This window comes from Periophthalmus magnuspinnatus, chromosome 7, assembly GCF_009829125.3.
Source record: "Periophthalmus magnuspinnatus isolate fPerMag1 chromosome 7, fPerMag1.2.pri, whole genome shotgun sequence".
NCBI classification, from domain to species: Eukaryota; Metazoa; Chordata; class Actinopteri; order Gobiiformes; family Gobiidae; genus Periophthalmus; species Periophthalmus magnuspinnatus.
This window is the reverse complement of record NC_047132.1, coordinates 20,007,180-20,027,356: the sequence shown is the minus strand read 5'-3', so window position 1 is coordinate 20,027,356 and position 20,177 is coordinate 20,007,180. Positions and strand designations below refer to the sequence as shown.

Below are 20,177 nucleotides of genomic sequence, written 5' to 3'. Positions count from 1 at the left end.
TGGCACAAAACAAGTGTGAATTCACCCTTAATGCTGTGCCTATAAACCCTTAGCTGCTCACTCCCCTAAGCTGCGATGTTTATTCAGAAGCTTCACAGCACCATTCCTTTATTTACTTATGCAGCTGTTGTTCCCGAAATTAAGCCTGATTTATGGTGGCGGGGCGGAGAGTGTGCCGAGCCAGGTGCTGTTTTGTGGCTGCGGTTGTGATCAGGATTCTGCAGCAGGCCCTCCGGCTCACCTGGCCTAACCCCGCTCTCCCTGGGTTATTGATGTCCTCTCCACGTGGACAGGCTGCTTATGGATGTGTGCGGCGGAGCGTTCATCTCCACTGGCCACTGATGCATTCGAGTGCCTGACCCAGAAAACTTCACTCAGACCGGGCAACTTTAAAAAGCCGAGATGATGGGTAGCGCCTATGAAGTGATGAAATGTAAAAGATAGTTAACAAGAGATACTAGAAACGCTAAAGGGGAGGTATAAATAGCGTTATAAGTGTTGTATTTTGATTCCTTTGGTTCTGTAATGGACCTGGATAGTAGTCATTGTTATCATCTTGGCCTTGCTGCTGCTCGTGATGATGGAAGATGTCTTTATTGGCCTTTTGGGATGTGTTATTGATTATGAGGAAATGTAATAGATAAAAAGTCTAGTTTGTGTGTTTAATAGTGTAGTTAATGGGACTAAAACAAGTGTTAAGGTGTTGTAGAGTCGATATACATAGATTAGTTACATTGTGGTTGACTTAAACAAGTTTTATTGTGCTTGTGTCTGCTGCCCGTGGATCATTATGTTATAATTTGTGCATTTTATATTGCAAGATTTATCTAAATCGACTTAAGAATACACATGATTCTAGTGAAGGTGTATGGAGTGGAGCACTTCCTGTATCACTGCATGACATCACAAGGTGGAACAGAGTGTTTTCTGTTTGAGAGAACACCGCCTAAATATGCAGGGTCCAGGTATGTTTTTGATGAGGATACAACATTATAAAATAGATCAGAAAATAACGTAATATGGGGACATTAAGCAAAACTCCAGTCAGGTATGTTTTGGTGAGCATACAACATAACATTGCATGACGCTAACTCTTTTACCAAGGCTACCGTAGTAACTGAACAAAGCCTTTAAACCGTCAGTTTCTCTTGTTAGTAACACGTCCTGTGTTAAACCTGCCCGAAACGCCGTGTTGAATCTGTCACTTGATAATAGCACACACAATGAGAAGAGAGGCGCGCTTGTTTAATGATAACCGTGTAGATGGATGGACTTCCTGTCTGTCTCCGCGCCTCCCTGACACGTGCATATTTCTCAGGTTGTGTTGCAGAACGGGCAGGTACATTGGGGCGTCTTTGTTTGATGTCCTTGTTAACATGGCGGCTCTGATTTCCCCACAGAGATCATTAAAGTTTCATCTTTATCTCCAGCATGCAGGCGCAGATCCACAGACGAGATGAGCAATCCGCCATGTTGGGCCCGCTGCTGTAAATACAATCTTATATTCGGCGCGGACTTGAAAAGAACCTCAGCTTTTGTGATTTGATCAAGGAAAATGTGCAAGTCGATCAGGCGCAGATTCATTTGCATAGATTATGGCTTTCATCTGCGTTCTCTGTTGTTTGCGACCTGTGTATTCTGGCAGATTAAAGCATGTATGTGGAAAATGTCAGTGGTGGAATCATTGCTATATGAAACTATTGCGTTTGATCATATTACCGCTTCGTGCACTTTTAAATGGCCGAAACGAATGAATGATAAGGAACCTTTGGTGTAATGTAATCTGATTCGTCACGGAACAAAGTAGGAATTTAAAAATAATAATAATCCAATTGGAAATATATAGCACATTTCAAAACCGCCAAATCGCATTACATCACATTATTCTTTCACATCATAGTCGGTTGTGCTGGTTTCTACTGTCACCGTAGCTGCCCTGAGGTAGACTGACAGAAACGAGGCTGCCAATCTGCGGCATCAGGCCCTCGTACCGCATTAGTACCAAGCATTGTGGGTGAAGTGTCTTGCTTAAAGACACAATAACAGCATCTACTCGAGTCACTGGTGCCCCACTGTGACACCTCGTATTCCCAGTGTTTTCCCATCTAAGCACTAACCAGGCCCAACCCCGCTTAGCTTCTGAGATTAAAAAATAAATCAAAAATTATTCTCAAGGTATAGCCCCTGACGGTAATATTAAAGCAATTATTTTGTGTTGAAAATTATTAATTTCTGTAAATAAAAAGTGTGTTTTTAATTATCATTGCCGTACCAAAATCTGTATCATATTTGAACATATTTTCATAGTATTGGAATAAAGTTTGACATTTTTGGATACAAGTACAAGGAATGTTACTGCCAATAACAATTAGAAGTATAATAAGATCATCCTGCATTTACTACTACAAAACTACAAATATATAAACCTTGATAACTACAAATACAAAAACCTGTTTCTGCAAATAATATAACTCAAGAAGACGGTGTACTGCAACTACTATTACAAAGCTATTATATATACTACTACAACAACTACTACTACGACTACTATGACTACTACATAGTGCTTTTCCACCATCACCACTACTACTCATGATACCCAGTGTTTCACATATTAAAATGGACTGTATTTTATATATTTGTATTAATCTCTGTGTGATTTTAAAGTTAAATTCCAAATTAAAAGTCTTGTCACGACTCAATGTGGGAGATCCTGTTGTTTTGAATCATCTCATTAGTCTTATTTTGAAATGATAAACGTTTACGAGTTTCTTGTTGTGCAATAATAAAGGCTGAAGTTCTTATTCAGTGTTCAAATAAAAGGAGACCTAAATGCTTTTTAATAACACGCCACTCACGTCCACTCTTTTTTAACGTTTGCTGCAGTTATGTTTACATTTTTAATCTCGTTTTTGTGATCCACCTGATAACTGTAGACCCAACAGCCTCCTTACTACGGGCCGGTGTGGGCAGAGGAGTGTAATCTGGGCTGTATATTTGTTTACATGTGTCAGAGGCTGAACTCCATGCCCTGAAGCACTCCAATGCAATACCTCCAGAGCTGTGCGCCTCCGATAGTCACACTGGGTTTAATCAGCTGTGTACTGCACTCTGTCCACTCTAAGAACTGTGTGGAGGAGTGTTTGATGGTGATGGAGGCACAGATCTTGAAAGCTGATTTATACAAAGATTTTGAGTATATTTATGTACCAATTTTGAAAGTAGTATTTGTTTACCAATTATGACAGTATATTAGTGTAAATATGTTGTGTACATATTTATAGAAGATTTGGTATCTCTGGCAGCATGATTCGAATACAGATTATTTGTGTGTGTATGTATAGATTTAGGTTTTTGCATGTAAATTAACAGATTTGTGAACCAATTTTTACAGACGACGGTAGCTCCTTATTGTGACAGTGGAGTTCAGTACCAATTTCGTGTGCATAGTTTGACATTCTGTGAAATATGTGTGATTTTTATATAGCGCTTTTCCACCTTCAAGGTACTCAAAGCGCTTTACATCAATTAACCACTCAGCCATTCACACACACATTCATGAACCAATGTACGCAAATACTGAGGGCGAGGTGGGTTCAATGTTTTACCCAAGGACACAACAACAGTATTCGCTCTACCATAATTTTTTTATTTATTTATTTTTTCTATGTCGGGAGCAGGATTTGAACCACCAACCTTAGAATCAGTGGCCAAACACCAACCAATTACCAAATGACTTTACAGTGTTTTTATTGTAAATAATTCGACAGTAAATATATTTGTAACCCAGTGTGTTTTAGGACCCAGATGTGAAGCTTTATTTGCTGAGATATCAATCATTTCTGTTGAGTAACCCCACACTTTTAATGGGTCGAAATAGAAATGTTGATTCCTGATTGGCCCAAGACCGGGACAAGCCCACCCCGTGTGCACTTCAGACAGAGGTAGAGCACTCACACAACTTCAACCTGAGCTATAACCAAATGATTAAAACTGAATACATCAACATTGACAATAAACCAAGAGATCAGAGGACCGGACCTGACCCACCTCTGCAGCCACTGTGTATTTGAATCAACTTGGTGAGTGGAAACAAGCGCCAACCAACTTTGGAGCTAACATGCTAATGTTCAGGTACAAGCTAAAGATAAATTCACTGTTTAGAGCTGTAGGGGATCTGGGCTGAAGGAATTGGACTCTCAATGAAATAAACCATTAAAGTGTCTCGGTGAGTGACTCTGTAGGAGCTGAGGTGTATGCTAGTTATCGGCTAACTTAGCAGCTAAAGCTAAGCTACCTCTTTTAGCCATGGAGAAAAAAAGCACAGGGTTTCCCTATAAGCTGTTATGTGCTATGGCAGGGGCATGTCTAGAGTGTGTGCTTATGGACAATTTAGCACTATTATATGGTAAAATAAGCCATGAAAATAATTAAATGCACTACTGAAACTAAGCTATTTCAAGAATATAAACAGCTATTATTTTATTGTTGTAGTTAATGCAAGTGCAGTGCTGTGATTTGAGTATGTGACGTCACCGCTGTCCTCTGCCTCTGCTAATATTGCACTGTAAAAAACACGGATATGGGCATTTTTGGTTATATTACAAATATAAATGTATTATATTGCACAGAAATGTGAATGTTATTTTCCATGATTAAGAGTAATGGTTTATTACAGTGCTTTTTAGTACATTTTTAAAGGTGTTGTACTGTAAAAGTAGTTTACTATAGTTTATGGTTTATAAATACTTAATGTGTTTAAATGTTGTAAACTTTTGATGTTTGAATATGCTTTTATGGGATATGTTTTTTTATGTCATGATTATAAGCTACACTGAAAATATTTATTGATATTTATTTATTGATTTATTGATTGACTAAATAATAACTGACTACTGTGCTGACAGGACTTTACACAATCTGAACTCGGATAGGGACACTGAGGTATATTTTTGTTTTGTTTTACAATTCTGTCCAATACAATTAACCTAAGCTTTACCTGTGGCTCCAGTAATTATTTTTTTTGGCTCTAGCTTTTGCCTTATGACCCTCCTTCAGAACCTAGTCACTCGTCCATCTTATACAAATTTCTAATCCATCCGGTTGCTAGTTTAAGGGTCTATGCAGTAATGACCTTATTCTATCCTGTACCTGGTTACATATCAATATTTGTATATTTGGTCAGGACGTTTGTTTACATTGCGTATTTTAATAGTAGAGTTGTATGCCTCTTATAACTGTGTATTTGTGTACCAATTTTGTGTACCAAGACTTGGGTTCAGATTCTCACAGTATTTTTGTAAACCAGCTTTTACATTGGATATATGCACATATTTTGACTGTGGATTTACATACCAATTTTGACAGTAGATTTGTGAACCAATTTGTCCAGTGGTTTGTGTGGCACACCATTTGACAGTGGATTTGTGCTCATACTTTGTCAGCGCGTTTGTTTACATATTTCGGCATAAAATTTGTGAATCAATTTGTGAACCAGTTAAAGCAGACCTATTATGCAAAATCGATTTTTCACAGCTTTTAACCATGTTATAGTTGTTTCCCCTTCTCATTTACCCTCTCAAAGTTGTATTTGGACTGATGCATGTTTGAGCAATCTTTAATCACTTATTTTTAAGATACCATATTGCCGATCAATCCCTGTTTTCATTGCCATTGGCATACTTCCACTGCTCTGTACTTACTTCTTTCTTCAATTTTATTTTCTTAATTAGTGTTACACATTTACCTGCGTTGCATATAGGCTATACTAATATAATATAAACTTATTGTTCAGGATATGGAAGCTGGAACAATAATTTTTGGGGGTCAGTATTTATCGTATGCACATTTTCTTTGCACTTCTGGGAAATTTCTTGTTATTCTTTGATGTTATGATAAGATTTAAGCCATAAAAGGTAAAATGAATAACTTCTTTGACTCATTACAGATGTAAACTATGTACTAAAGTGTTTAATTCTCCTACTTTTTATTGCAGCTCATGCTTTTTAAAAATATAGTACATTTAGAATATGTTTCGTGATATAAATCTGCTCTTGGGCTATTGTGTCAGTGGCATACTTAGTTTAAATATTATCACAATATATCACACTTTGTAAAATTTGTAATCGTGACAGACCTAGTTGCATCTTTTTAGTACAAATAAAAAAAGAACAAAAAAACCCCAAAGTAATTAGTACTCGCTAGTGTGATCTACCGCTATCCATAGGAACGGCTAACAGCTGCACGGCTCTTTGGTGTGATGATGTTTACGCTGACGTCAGCTCCCATTGGGCACCGCAGTGAGCAAACTTGTTTTTTTTTTACTATGAATGTTCCGATTTAAAATATGCAAATTATAACATAATCCACGGGTGTCATAGATTACAACTATGTAGCTGACACAAGCCCATTACGTCTTGTTTAAAATCCGACGGTCGATTTGTGCTTAGATTGTAAGCATATTAGCATTTTGACATAAGATCTATGAACCGCCATCAGATTTGAATCCTGACAGCTAATTTGCATATTTCTTGCAGGTGACACGGGTGCCAGTGGAGAGCTGTGAGCAGTACACTTCCTGTGGAGAGTGTCTGGGATCAGGAGACCCTCACTGCGGTTGGTGTGTGCTCCATAATGTGTAAGTGTCAACCGCTGTTACCACTCACTGTATTAAACCCATGTAGAAGGAAAGTAAGGGCACACTAAGCTGAGGGCATGAGTCAAACTGCGTAACATCATTGGGTTTGTCCTTTTAAGTCGGGAAGAAATTAAAATCAAAAGAGAGATTTCAGGGTGAATTATGAATATTCAATTGAGATTAAGATTTGACCAGAAAATAGGATTAAAAATGGGCATATGTCACCCTTTGACTGGAGATTTCATTAACGTTTTATTTCCCCATTGTTGCATGAACTTAGTGATAAAATACAGCATGTTATGGGTGATTGCTTATTAGGGTCAAAAATTATATACTAATCGATACCAAAACTAGTATCGAAAATAGATAATCAATGGTGAAAAAATCCCATGAGCGTGTTAAGTCCTATTATTTAGGTATTAAAATTGGTATCAAATATCAATCCTTTTCCTTAGTATCAAAATCAACTTTGAAAAACACTATTGCTTATACATTTATCAAGTCAAATGTTTACCAGACAAAACATTAAAATAAGAATAATTGGCTGTTATTGTCATATTAATTTATGTGACTTTTGCAGCATTGCTTTATTGGCACCTGGCATATCGTCCATCCTTTGGGAAACCATATGTCGTTTGTGTACAGACAGCCCAGTGCTACTTAACAGTGTAAAATCTTATCTTTTATCTTTGAATTGCAGCATTTATATATAATCATATATAGAATTTCTTTCGTCCAATCTTGTATTATTATTTAAGTCTTATTTCGGTTTTATTTGTTGTTTTTTTCTCTTATCTGTACAGTTAATAACAAATTAGCTTTTTAAAGTGTAAAAAATTACTTCAAGTCCAAGACATTTAAAAAATAAAATAAAATTCAGCACCCCTAAAATTAAGAGAATGTCAAATTTCAGGATCTTCATTGAAATGCCCCATGTTTTGCAGCTGTATCAGCAGCTTAAACATTTAAACGAGTTGATTTAAGATCACTCTGTGGCTCTCTCTCTGCAGACACTGCTCTCCCCGTCTGTGGACTGCACACTGTCAGCCAATAGTGCTGTGTATCTCAGCTCTAAGACCCGCCTCTCCGTCTGATTGGTCAGAATCATGTCGCGCACAGACAGAGGAAATGCTAGCTTTTGTAAACAGTGTTTGGATCTGCTCCTATTGACAAAATACATACTTTTTAAAATAGCTTATTACCCTGTTAAATGATGAAATCTGGCGTTTGGCACAAAAGTATGACTGCTGACAGACTACAAGGAGAAAAATGGGATTCAGAGACAGATCAGGTGATGTAAGTCACTTTGCTAAGAATGTCAAATGTTCCACCATCAACTACCTATCACTATGATTGACAGCATAAAAAGCAAAGCAAATGACACGACATCCAAACCTAGTGATTAAGGGAAAAGTGAGGATCCAGGTAAGACACTGACATAATGAAAACCCCTGGCAGATGACAATAACTCAAATTGATTCACACATGTTCATTCAAGCAAGTTCAGCCACAGGAAGAAAAACAACCATAGAAGAGTGACAGAGAAGGAGAGAGAGAGAGAGAAAAAATTGAGAGTTTATTTTTAGTTTAGAATATAGTTTAATGCAGTAGCACATGTGGGACATTTTATAGTACCTATAGGAAGGACTGAGGAGGACTAAACAATAGGTCTACAAAGGGGGAATTGATTCAAACACCTACGGTCATTTTCGAACCACTGATCTAAAAAGATAGATTCATATAAAGAAATGGAGAGAGAGAGGGATAAGAGAGAGTGTGTTGCGTGTTGTTGCACATGGTATGGCCCCTAAGTGCTAAACACCCCTAAACTTGGAAGCCTAGAATCACCCCTGACTTCAGTATTCTAGTCTCAAAACTAAAAATATCTTGTAAGTGTTAAGGTTCAATGTCTTCTCCTGCTTTTCCTACTTGAAACTATGTGTTGGGTTGTCAACATCTTTATTTTAAAGGCATTAGGCTAATTAAAGATACATGCATGTTAATGAGAGCAGCTGTTCGGGGTCTATGCTAGACTTTGCCAGACTCAAATACTTGTACTCATAAAAGAAAATCTGCTAACAAGGGCAAAAATGCACTCTCTTAAACCCTGCTTTTAAAGAAATTGGCCATAAACCAAATTGCTGTACAGTTTCATATATTCAGTACTGCAGTGATAAAACATGTGGCCAAACCAACTATTTTCCACACAACAATAATAAGATGTTGGCTTTGTAACGTTTTATGGATTAAATATTTAAATGGTTATGAGAGAGAACACAGGAAGAAGGCATTTTGGAAATTGTGAAAGTGCTCACTAGAACATAGACTTTATTGACATGTTTTCCTATTTGTTTTTTTGTTTTGTTTTTTTAATGCTGGTTTAAAGTATAGAACTTCCTGGTTGGACCTGGGCAGCAGATATGACATTATCAAAAGGCATAACTGAGACACATAGCAACTGTGAGCAAGGGTCAAAGTGTGTCTAATTTATTTCATTAAATTATTTGACAAATAAAAATATAACAATAGGAATTTTGTTTGTTTCAAGGGTCCATATTATGCTATTTTCTGATACAAGTTATAATGTTGGTTCCTCATCAAAAACATATCTTGTGTTTTGTTTCATTCACTAGGCCTGTCAGGATAACAAATTTTGCCACTGACACAATAACCCAAGAGCAGATTTAAACCACACAAACTGTTCTGTTGTTAAGAAATCATGAGCTGCGGTAAATAAACTGCAGAATGAAACACTTTAGTACTTACTTTGCATCTGTAATGAGTCATAGAATTTATTAGTTATTTATTCAAACGTTTATGACTTAAATATTCTCATACTGCTAAAAAATTACCAAAAATGTCCCAGTAGTGGGGAAAAAAGTACACACGATAAATTTTGAGCCCCCAAAAATTATATATCGAATGATAAGTCAGTATAGTAATTATCATGACAGCCTCAATATCCATATATTTGTGTGTTAAACATGTGTGAATGATAGGCCTGAGTTCAAACAAAAAACACTCTTTTCCACCTTGTGATGTCATGTCGTAATACAGGAAGTGCTCCACTGTGTTTTTAAAATCCACAAACCTTCACTAGAATCATTTGGATCATTTCAGCCCTAGAATTGCCAATCTCTATTGAACTAAAGGTAAAACGTAGCTGTGAACTTGAAAACTGCCACTACATGACATCACAAGGTAGAACAGAGCATTTTGAGCTTTGAAGATGTAGACAGACAAATAATTAAGGGTTACTTAAACATGTGTGACAAAACACAACTCCAGGTATGTTTTTGATGAGGTAAGAGCATTATAACATGGCTCAGAGCTCACAGTAGTCAATTTTGCGTAATATAGGACCTTTAAATGACTTCCTAACTTCCTATCTTTTCTTTTAAAACAATTATTCCACACAAAATGCTTATTGACTGATATAAAACTGTGGTAAATACTGTGGCAAATATCTACCTATCCATTTCAGAACTCCATGAAATCTCCAACCTGGCTGAAAGTGAGGTTGTCCGAGTCCACGTTCAGACTATAAAGCTTGAAATGGTTTAAGAGCACAGTGAAGTTAGCTTCCATGAATAGGGAATCTTAAAGGTTTTCCGATGAATGCCTGACCTTTCTCTTTGTGTCTGTTTTAAAGATGCTCGAGAAAGGACCGCTGCGAGAGAGCCGAAGAACCCCAGAGATTCACCACTCGAGCAGAACAGTGTGTGCGCCTGTCTGTACAACCACACAACGTCTCTGTCACCATGTCTGAAGTACAGGTACGGTGCTTGAAATATGTTAACTATCGACAATGATTTTAGCTGTGTGCCTTTACTTCTTCAGATCATAATCAGCTTTCGGGGTCTCACCAGATCTAAACTTGTGTCCAAAGACTAAACGTAATGAGATAAAACCAGGTCCAACTTAAAACACACATTAACGTTATTGGCAGAGACGGTATATATAAATGGACCTAGCTAACATGCTAGCTGCCACGTTCCAAATGTTGCTCCTTTCCCCGTAACTGCTGCAGTCAGGCTCGTCATTTTGGTTTTAGAATGTTCATATTAACCTGCTCTACATGATCCTGGTATCAAAATATGGACATTAATAACAGGCAAATCAGGCATTTTCTTTTCCCGAGGTCGTTCCTGCGAGCACTAGCCACACATTTGATTGACAGTGCTCGCTCTCTCTAATAAACCAGTGGTGTGGGCGGGAAGAGCGTTACCTTCAACAACCTCCCTATGGATTGGCTCTTTAGTTGCTATGATACTCGCGGTCAGAATTCCAAATATGGAACTCAGCTTCAAATTCACCTCTATAACAGCTCGCCTCGATGAGCTTCATTTGACTGGAGCTGAACACTATGGGTCATGTCACATTCCCTTAGTCTACTTCTTTATACAGTCTATAGAGATTACCCAAGGGCATTTGAAAGATGGAAAAAAATTGAAAAGAATTGTTTTAAAAGATTTTTTTTTTCCAATATTTTAATATTTCTGTGGAAAGCCCTAAAAGTCTTATCAACACATCTTAAACAGTAATTTTATCTGAACATGTGGGCATTATAGCAAACCCTGCACTAAATTATAGACTTACCTTTACTATCAAAAAGGTGTAGGGACAAACAACATTGTTTTTCTTCCCTACAGCCTCTTCCTCCTACCATCACCAAGACAATTTCTGCCTCCTACATTGCAATGATTCACATTTACCAAAATGAATAGCATGAGTGTTGAGAAGAATACTTTAAAAATATTAGTTACAGAATACTGAATATGCTCTTTAAAGATATTTTGTAACGTATTTCGTTACACGGCCTAATCAGAGTACTGTATTGTGAATACTAGATATTACAGAATACTTTAAAATTAGGTTGCTGGCTTATATTGGGACAGTAGCTCAGTTGGTTTGTCCACTGATTTATGTTTATGTTTGTTGCACGCAGTTATTGATAACTAATAAGAGAAAGAAAAAAACACATATCAAATACTTCCATGTATTCCTTTTGATTTTAGAAAAGTAACTGTATTTTGAATACTCCCAAATGAAAGAGTAACTGCACCAGAGTACAGTTTTTTCAAAATGATTATTATGTATTTATCTGTATGTTGTTTTTTTAATCATGTAATATTGTCATTCTTTTAGATGTTTACCTATTTCTTGTCTTGTGGTGCAGCTGATCCTCCAAACCCAGAACGTGCCTAGTCTGTCTGCAGGGGTGAACTGCTCTTTTGAGGACTATGTGGAGACAGAGGGACGCATCTATGGAGGTCGTGTCTTCTGCCTGTCCCCAGCTACCAAATATGTGGCTCCCATCACACGAGATCAAGGTACTAATAACAGAACTACAACCAACACTATTCAAACCCCTCTCAATAATATATAATGACTATTCTTTTTAATAGCATGCACAAAGAGTTAATCTTTAATGAACAAAACATGAATGATTCAGGCTTGGAAACTACCCCTAACTCCTAACCTTAACCCTTAATTAAAGATGCATTATGTAACTTTTCAGCAGGAGGGTACACCGCCTGCTTGTCTCGATGGAGATGCATTTGCTTTTCCTAGAATGATCCACTGTATTATACTAAATGTATTTATCTCCATGGAGACAAGCAGGTGACGCCACCATGCCAATTTTTTGGTCAGACCTGTGGAGAGGTGAGCTAAGGTCACAGACAGAATGCATTTTTTTTAATTTCCTGGGATCCAGAATACACACTTCTTCAATACTTCATGAAGATGTGAGCCTGGTCACCGGTGAATCTCCCCGTTTTCAAATGGGCGTCATTGACAGGTGGATTAGCGATTCAGGGAAAGGCAATAGATAAATGTGATTTTATTTGTAAATGATTGGTGACCAATGAGGTCCTGCGTTTCACATGCATCACTGAAAAAAACAATTCTGATTGCAGGAGGGCGAGGAGACCCATATCAATCTGTATAAAAAATACAGAGAGATATCATTCTGGATTTGCCAGGCAAAGTTTTTTGTTTTTTAAGCATTTGTATGCAATAAAACACCTTTAATTAAGTGAATGCATAATAATCATAATAATGTCATAGGCCTATAGGCACAGAAGCAATATCATCTCCCCGACACAAGCAAGTTACATATCCTCCTCCAGAAAAGTGTAACCTAATACTGCAGTGCGGACGATTCAAATCCAAAGTTTATTTTTGATTTATGTATTTTTAACTACACTTTTGTGGATCATCAGTTTTGTTTGAAAAAGATATTTATTTATGCTTGATGTGTCTCATTCTGCGGCCTGTGTAAATGTCTCAGTCTACAAGCACAGATCAGTGATGCAGAAACAGGCACATAGATTTTTGTTATTGATTCTAAAGGCAATACAATACACAAGCAAAATGTCAGCTGCTCTGAGTGATGGGGTTTAAATTAGGCTGCTAACAGTTACACATCTGCTTCTCTTCTGAATCCCTCTGATTGGGAAATGTTTCACGTAAACTTCAATTGTAAGTTCTGCTTTTACTATACAATATATCAACTGGGATTTGTTAACATATTTACACCTCCTCCTATCCTTCACATAAGACCTGTGTAATTAATCACAAAAAGTATACTCTACAAACATACAGATGTATATAATTTGAGCACATAGGCTTGTTGTGGCTATTGTGATTGTTAAAGATCCTATATTACGCAAAACTGACTCTTCTGAACTTTTATTCATGTTGACAAAGCCATTGCCTGAGTTGTGTTTTGTTTAATTCACACATGTTTGAGTAATCCTTTATTGTTACTGTCTACATCTCCAAAGCTCAAAATGCTCTGTCCCACCTTGTGATGTCATGTAGTGGTAGCTACCTTTTCTGTTTGAAAGAAGAACTCAGTCTAAATATGCAGATTTTGTGTGTTAAACATGTGTGAATGCAACAAAATACAACTCCAGATATGTTTTTGATGAGGAAACAACATTATAGCATAGATCAGTTTACATTCTTATTGTCATATTATATTTTAGCCTAAACACTAAGGCGCAATAACCTGAAAGCAATGGCTATTTTCTTCAAAGTTTAATCCATTAACTTAAAATGTAAGCCTTTAATTTGAACTGATCATGTATTTGCTTTTTTGTGATCCTCGTTGACATTAAGTATTTTTAAAACTTTGTACTTATTCTAATGTACTGGCTACACAAATTCATTCATATCGTTTTATCCCAGGTGACCAGCGCATCATCAAGCTCTACCTGAAGTCCAAAGAAACTGGGAAGAAGTTCGCCAGTGTTGACTTCGTCTTCTACAACTGCAGCGTGCACCAATCGTAAGTCCACAATTAACACCAGCGATATTAATGTATTTCTGTTAGATGCTTATGTTAAACGCTGCCTCATGATATTCCACCACACAGTGTAGAAAGAGCCAATCAATACCACAGACTTACCACTACCCTGCAGCTATAGTGCTAAAATATTGGCCCGCACATAATGGAAAATGGAGGGAACATTCACGTGACCTCTGCTAATTCATTATTCAATGTATTTAAGGTTTTTACAAATCAATTAGTTAATTAAATCGGGAGCAATGAGGGGCCTACTGGTGAGTGTAATACTAAATCGATCTCCAAGCGTGCGGGACGTGGAAGAGCGGCCAAGCCTTGGAGACTCAAACGCATCCATCTTGTTCCTGCAGAAATGAATTATCCGTGATCTAACTAACGCTAATATGAATCCACTGTTCTGATCCAAGACCGCAGGGGTTGTCAATGCCAGGTCTGTTTGCATATACGAGAAACGGGGAGGTTATTAGTAGGTTTAAGACGTATTTAAGATGGTAAATGTTGTATTAGATGAGAGAAATGTTTATCTGCCAATCTGTCAGCAGGTGAGTGATGTTGTTAAAGGTTATTTTAGTCAGAATTCTAAAATGTAAATGAGTTGATACATCCCGATCACGTAACACACCATACTCCACTTTATTTTTTTTAAAGATAGACTATGTGGTGTGTCTAATGTGGGGTCCACTATCAGCTTGTCTCCATGGGTGTTGCACAATATGACCCAATATGGCATTAAACATATCTAACTTATGTATGTATATGTGTTTTTTGTGTTTTTTTCCTCAAAGGCAGGGGATTTTACTTCTATGGGGTTAGGCCTGTCATGATAATTACTATATCAACTAATCATTCAATACATGAAAACTGGAAAGCTATTTAAAAATTGTGTACGCGGATTATCCTGGTTTGATGTCATTGTATCAGTGGCATAAAATTGTGTCAGTATTATCGTTTATCACAGTATTTATCTGTAGCGATATATCAAGTTTCAAAATGTATCGCGACAGGCCTATAGGGGTATTATCTTTTAACACATAACATATTTAGATCACCATGTTATCTTTTATTGTCTTGAAAATGCCGTATTCATTGAAAACAATGTATTAAGATATTTTAAATGTTTCAGTTTTTTGATTCGCTGAGTCTTCCCTCCCTTTGCTCTCTACGCTGAGTCACTCCCCCCTTCAGAGCGCTATCACTTGTGGGCTGAGCATAGCTTCTTACCGCTAACAGTAAGGAGGGTTCGAATAGGACCTGGGAGCGATCACTAAAATACTCAGACGTGCGTGGTTGACGTCTAAAACCTCTTCAAGCATGTTTTGGAACAGTGTTATAACATGGCAGAAAGCACCAACCAATTTGCATAATACTCTTGCATAATACCCACTCTTGTTCTTACCATGAGTGGGGTCACCTCTCCACTGATTAGACCTGTAACTTGCGTCTTTTTTTTCCTTGAAGATGGTTAAGTTTAATTACATACTGTGGAATATTCCAGTCAAAGCAAAAGCATATCCATGGAGACAAGCAGTTGGCAGACACTCCACTAGAGAAGTTACTTAGTTTAAATATTCACTAATTTATCCAATTTATGAGGTCAGGTTAACCTTAGTGGAACATGTTTTAGTAACTTTAGAAATATTCAGATGCCCTTCCAACCCGAACTCGACTCAGAGGCAATCGTGTCCGTCCAGTGACTAAAACACAGTTAATCAAAATACTATTTGATATTCACTGAACATTCAAATGAGCACGTACAAATGGCACAGCTCCAAAACGCCAGGATGATGTTGTCCTGTGTGAACCACCTGAGTGATGCAGTAAACAGAATGGATCATGTAGAGACAAGGCTGATAATGAATGAAGAATGTGGCCCTAATTAAATAAAGGTTAAGTGAAAATAAATACATGCGCTGGGCTAAATGAGTGTTGGCTGGTGCTGCGTAGGACCCACTGTTCCCCTCTGTCCACCTGGCACACTCTTCACTACTGTTTATCTGACCATAACTGCTGCTACGGGCTAAGTGTTATATTGTGGTGTAGAATATTATGTAGGAAGGGGGGTGGGAGGAGCAAGGATGCCAAAGGTGATCTAATTTTTAAGAGTAATAGTTATAAAAAAAGAGGCATTTAATTTTCTTCTGATTTAGTCATGGGCTTGTTCTGGTTTACTCTCTGTTTGCTGCAGATTGGTCCCTGTGGTAAATGGAAAGTCAAATGCAGCTTGACTTGTTATGAATGAAATATACGTATTGTCAAATATTAATATGTTGTAGTAACATTAAGTTGTTTGGTCAATCAAAAGATATAGATAAGACTATTTGTGTTTTTTTACTGTTGAAAAGTAGGGTATGAAAAGGTATGAAAATTATCTTCTATCTTCATTGGAACAAGCAGGTGATGCAACCAACCCAAGTTACAGGTCACATCTGTGGAGTGGCAAGCCTGCTCATATTAAGCTCGCATGGTTTTCTTTTTTGCCCTTCTTTTTTTTCAATAAAAGCACCTGTAAATTATTAAATCCAAGATAAATATGTTTAAAACCATGCTGTGGAACGTTTAAAGCAAAGCGATAACATCTCCACGGAGACAAGCGAATGGTGTCCCGAAGGTGCACCATGTAGGGAATGTAGTGTGGGGTTCACTACGGGCTTGTCTCCATAGAGAAATTATTGCTTTGTCAGGAATGTTGCACTGTATGGCATTAAACATGTCTAGCTTGCATTTATTCAATTATGTGTGTTTTTGAGGGGGTATTTTATGTCTCAACTTATTGTTCACTATATGAAAGCTGAAACACTATATTTTTGGGCTCAGTATTTATCATGTGTGCAACTTCATCACAATAATGAGGACATTTTTGTTATTTTAGTTGTAATACGACAAGATTCGAGCTGTAGAGGGTTGAATAAGTCACTTTTATGACAAATTACTGGCTAATGCTGTTATTTGTTGCATCGCAGTCCTTTAAATGATATTCAGAAGAAAACGCAATCTACCTTTAAGTCAGCTGGCACAACCTCAAATATAATCACTTTTCAACACAAATATACACTCAATTCAATGCACTGTTTTATAATATCACCAAAGCAAAACCTTATTTCAGGTCAGCTTCTTAAAACTAAATTAGACGAAAAATAATCAAATCTCCTCTTTGGCTGATGAGTGGTGTCCTTTTATGCCCGTGTCACTAACATTACACGAGCTCCAACAAAGGCGGACTGGAGTGCACTTGTTCTTCTCTTGTTCCCTTTCATCTTTCCATGTCCCCTTCTCTCCTCCTCCATAGCTCCCTACCTCCTCACCCTCCTTCCCTCCCTCACCCCCTCCCTCACCCCGGCCTGCCTCGTTCATCAGGCCATTTATTGCCTCTGCAGTGCTCTTGGCCGCGCATAGATCTGCATAGTAATAGGCGCTTAATTAGCTGCAGTAGCCGTAGCCCGGTGCTCTGGTGATGGTCCTTAGCAGAGAGAGCTCACCTGGCCCACTCCTCTGGCCCGCAGGCACTCTTCAATGGCCTGGATTCATTTGGTCCCCGTGTTTCTCCCTTTACAAAACTCAAAGGGTGTGTTAGATTAGAGGTCTAGCATCGGCTTTGAGTCTCGGTGCCTTTGTGCTGTTTGAAAGATGTCAAATCACTATTAGTTTTATTTATAGTTAAAGGCTCATTGTGAAACTTTTCTGGTGGAGGGTTTGCCACCAGCTTAGTAATGCTATAGTGCTTTACTAACAATTCATTCCTTCTGCTTTTGTTCAAATACAGGCATTTATATTGCTTGAAAAATACTTGGTTTGATGGTGTCAGCTGCTTGTCTCCATGGAGATAGATGTTCGGTGCCATTATGTGGAACATTTCAGGCAAAACAATAAAATCTGTGGAGAATAGAAGGTGTTAGATCCAGAAAAACATATTCTTAAAGAACTGCTATTGTGCTTATGTCTGCTATATAGTTATAATCTATGACACCCATGGACCATGTTAAAATTTGCATATTTTAAATCACAATATTCATCTAAAACGATGAGATAAAAGAAACAAGTTTACTGACCTGTGCATTAGAAAATTGTGGTGCCCAGTGGGAGCTGACATCACGTAGCTTTTGGCCACTCTTATGGATATTTGTGGATCGCACTAGCAAGTAGTACTAATTTGTACCAAAATGATGCAGTGCAACCCTGCTGAATCCTACACATATGATCGATTAAGAAAATAAAATTGGATAATGAAGTTAAGTACAGAGCAGTGGGCATATGGTGATGAAAACGGGAGTTGATTGGCAAAATGGCGTCTTGGAAATAAGCAATTAAAGATTGCTCAAACTTGCACATATTACTCCAAATAAGACTTGGAGTGAGTAAATAGTGAGGGAAACAACTGTAACATGATTAAAAGCTCTAAAAAGTTGATTTTGCAAAAAGTGAGTGGGCTCGCCTGTCCACAGGTCTGTCCTGTAACATCGTCTGGTGCTGTGACCTGCATACTTGTCTCATGGAGATTTCTTTTTAAATAATTTAACTGAATGTTGTACTTTTCAACATTCAAAAATAAAGGGTACAAATTATACACAATTTAAAAATAAGTAAATTATTAAAGACCAAAGAACTGTTTTATTTAGAAGAATTACTGTATCCAATTATATCGCTGTATGAACATAGCACAAATATATAGGCCATCTCGCTCATTATTTCTTTAAATACTCACCCTCTACTGGTTTACTTCCTTTTTTTTCAATATCAGTACACCAGTTGGACGTCTTGCACCCTCTACTGGTGTTGTGTATATTGTAGAAACATGTGTAGTTTTAAAAAACAGGAGTATGCATAATTTACAACCTTAAGTTAACATGCACGCTAGCACATAGACATCCTTAAACCTTGTTATCACTACATTTACTACATGAGTACTTAAACCAGGCAGTGTTTTGGCCTCGGTGTCAGGCCAGCTCTGTCTCTTCTCCTCACTGCTGTTTTAAGACTGTGATATTGTCCGTGCTCACCTCTCTCTCTCTCTGGACTCCTCAGGGCAGTAAAACTAAAGCGCAGTTATTACTAGCGCCGCAGCAACATAAAGCTCCGTATTACAAAGTACATAGCACTCTCCTTTGTCGTCCCCTTCTGCCTCCCTGTGTCTGACCTCACTGGGGGGAGCTATAGCCTTTTGCACTGCTCAACTCATATTAGCACACAAGTCTAAAGCTCAACAAGCTATAGGCTCGCACAGGAGGGAAACTGCAACGATTTAGCCTGTGTTCCAGTTTTATTAATAACCCAAATACAGAATCTTTTAGTTAATTAATCAAATTAATCAAGATTCAGTCATTTTTAATCGTCAATGCTTGGGTCTTTTTACAGGTCCTATATTGTGCTATTCTCTGATCTATGTTATAATGTTGTTTCCTCATCAAAAACATACCTGTTTAACACACAAACCCAACATATTTAGGCTGAGTTCTTCTCTCAAATGGAAAACACTCCACCTGTTCCACCTTGTAATGTCATGTGGTAAATAAAACAGGAAGTTCTCCACTGTGTTTTTAAACTCCATACCTCAAGGTCAGGAGTTTGATCCCAGCTCAGACTAGTTATTGTTTTCTTGGACAAGACGTGCCACCCACCGTGCCTATGTACTCATGTGGTCGGTAACCTCACTTCTGTCTGCCTGTCTAGTGGACAAACACTACCAACTGAGGTACTGTTTCCCCAATGGATTATTTATAGTCTCAGAACAAAAGAGAATGTATATGTTTTTAATAATAGCATAGCATTTCAACCCATAACCTCCCCACAACTATTTGCACTTTTTTCCCAGCTCTCATGCTATCTCACAAGGACGCACACTCCACCACTGAACTGACAGAACCACCTCCAAGCTAGCATCCGACGGCTAAACTCTCTACAGTAACAGGTGCACTTTTATTCCACAGATCACACAGCAGACAGACGGCGCAGACTTGGCACCGCAAATACCCCGCCAGCTATTTACATACACCGCCACCATATTCGGAATTAGCATTAAAAAGCGCGGCGGAAAGTTTAATTGCAGGAGGAGGAGGAGGAGGGTTGATGGAGAATAGATTATAATTGAACCCTGGCAGCCTAGAGGTTAGCGCCCCCCTACCACACAAGCACAATGACCATTACAATATGAAAGGGCTCCAATCAAACAGCTGAAAAGAAGCACTCCAGGGACGTAGCTACCCACACGCACTGTCAAGGAGGACTCTCCAC

The 20,177-nt window shown here is 37.9% G+C and overlaps 1 protein-coding gene across 3 annotated transcripts in view; it reads left to right on the top strand.

Annotated features, from left to right (window-relative positions):
• Positions 1-20,177, top strand: part of plxna1a (plexin A1a) — a 409,386-nt gene that overhangs the window by 220,957 nt on the left and 168,252 nt on the right. For 2 of the 3 annotated variants that reach the window (XM_055223304.1, XM_033969420.2), the window contains exons 5-8: positions 6,537-6,637; positions 10,290-10,413; positions 11,817-11,970; positions 13,835-13,934. In XM_055223304.1, coding sequence (XP_055079279.1) covers positions 6,537-6,637; positions 10,290-10,413; positions 11,817-11,970; positions 13,835-13,934 — 479 coding nt within the window. Of the gene's footprint in view, positions 1-6,536; positions 6,638-10,289; positions 10,414-11,816; positions 11,971-13,834; positions 13,935-14,021; positions 14,170-20,177 lie in introns of those variants that run through there. The other variant, XM_055223306.1, reaches the window with a different exon arrangement.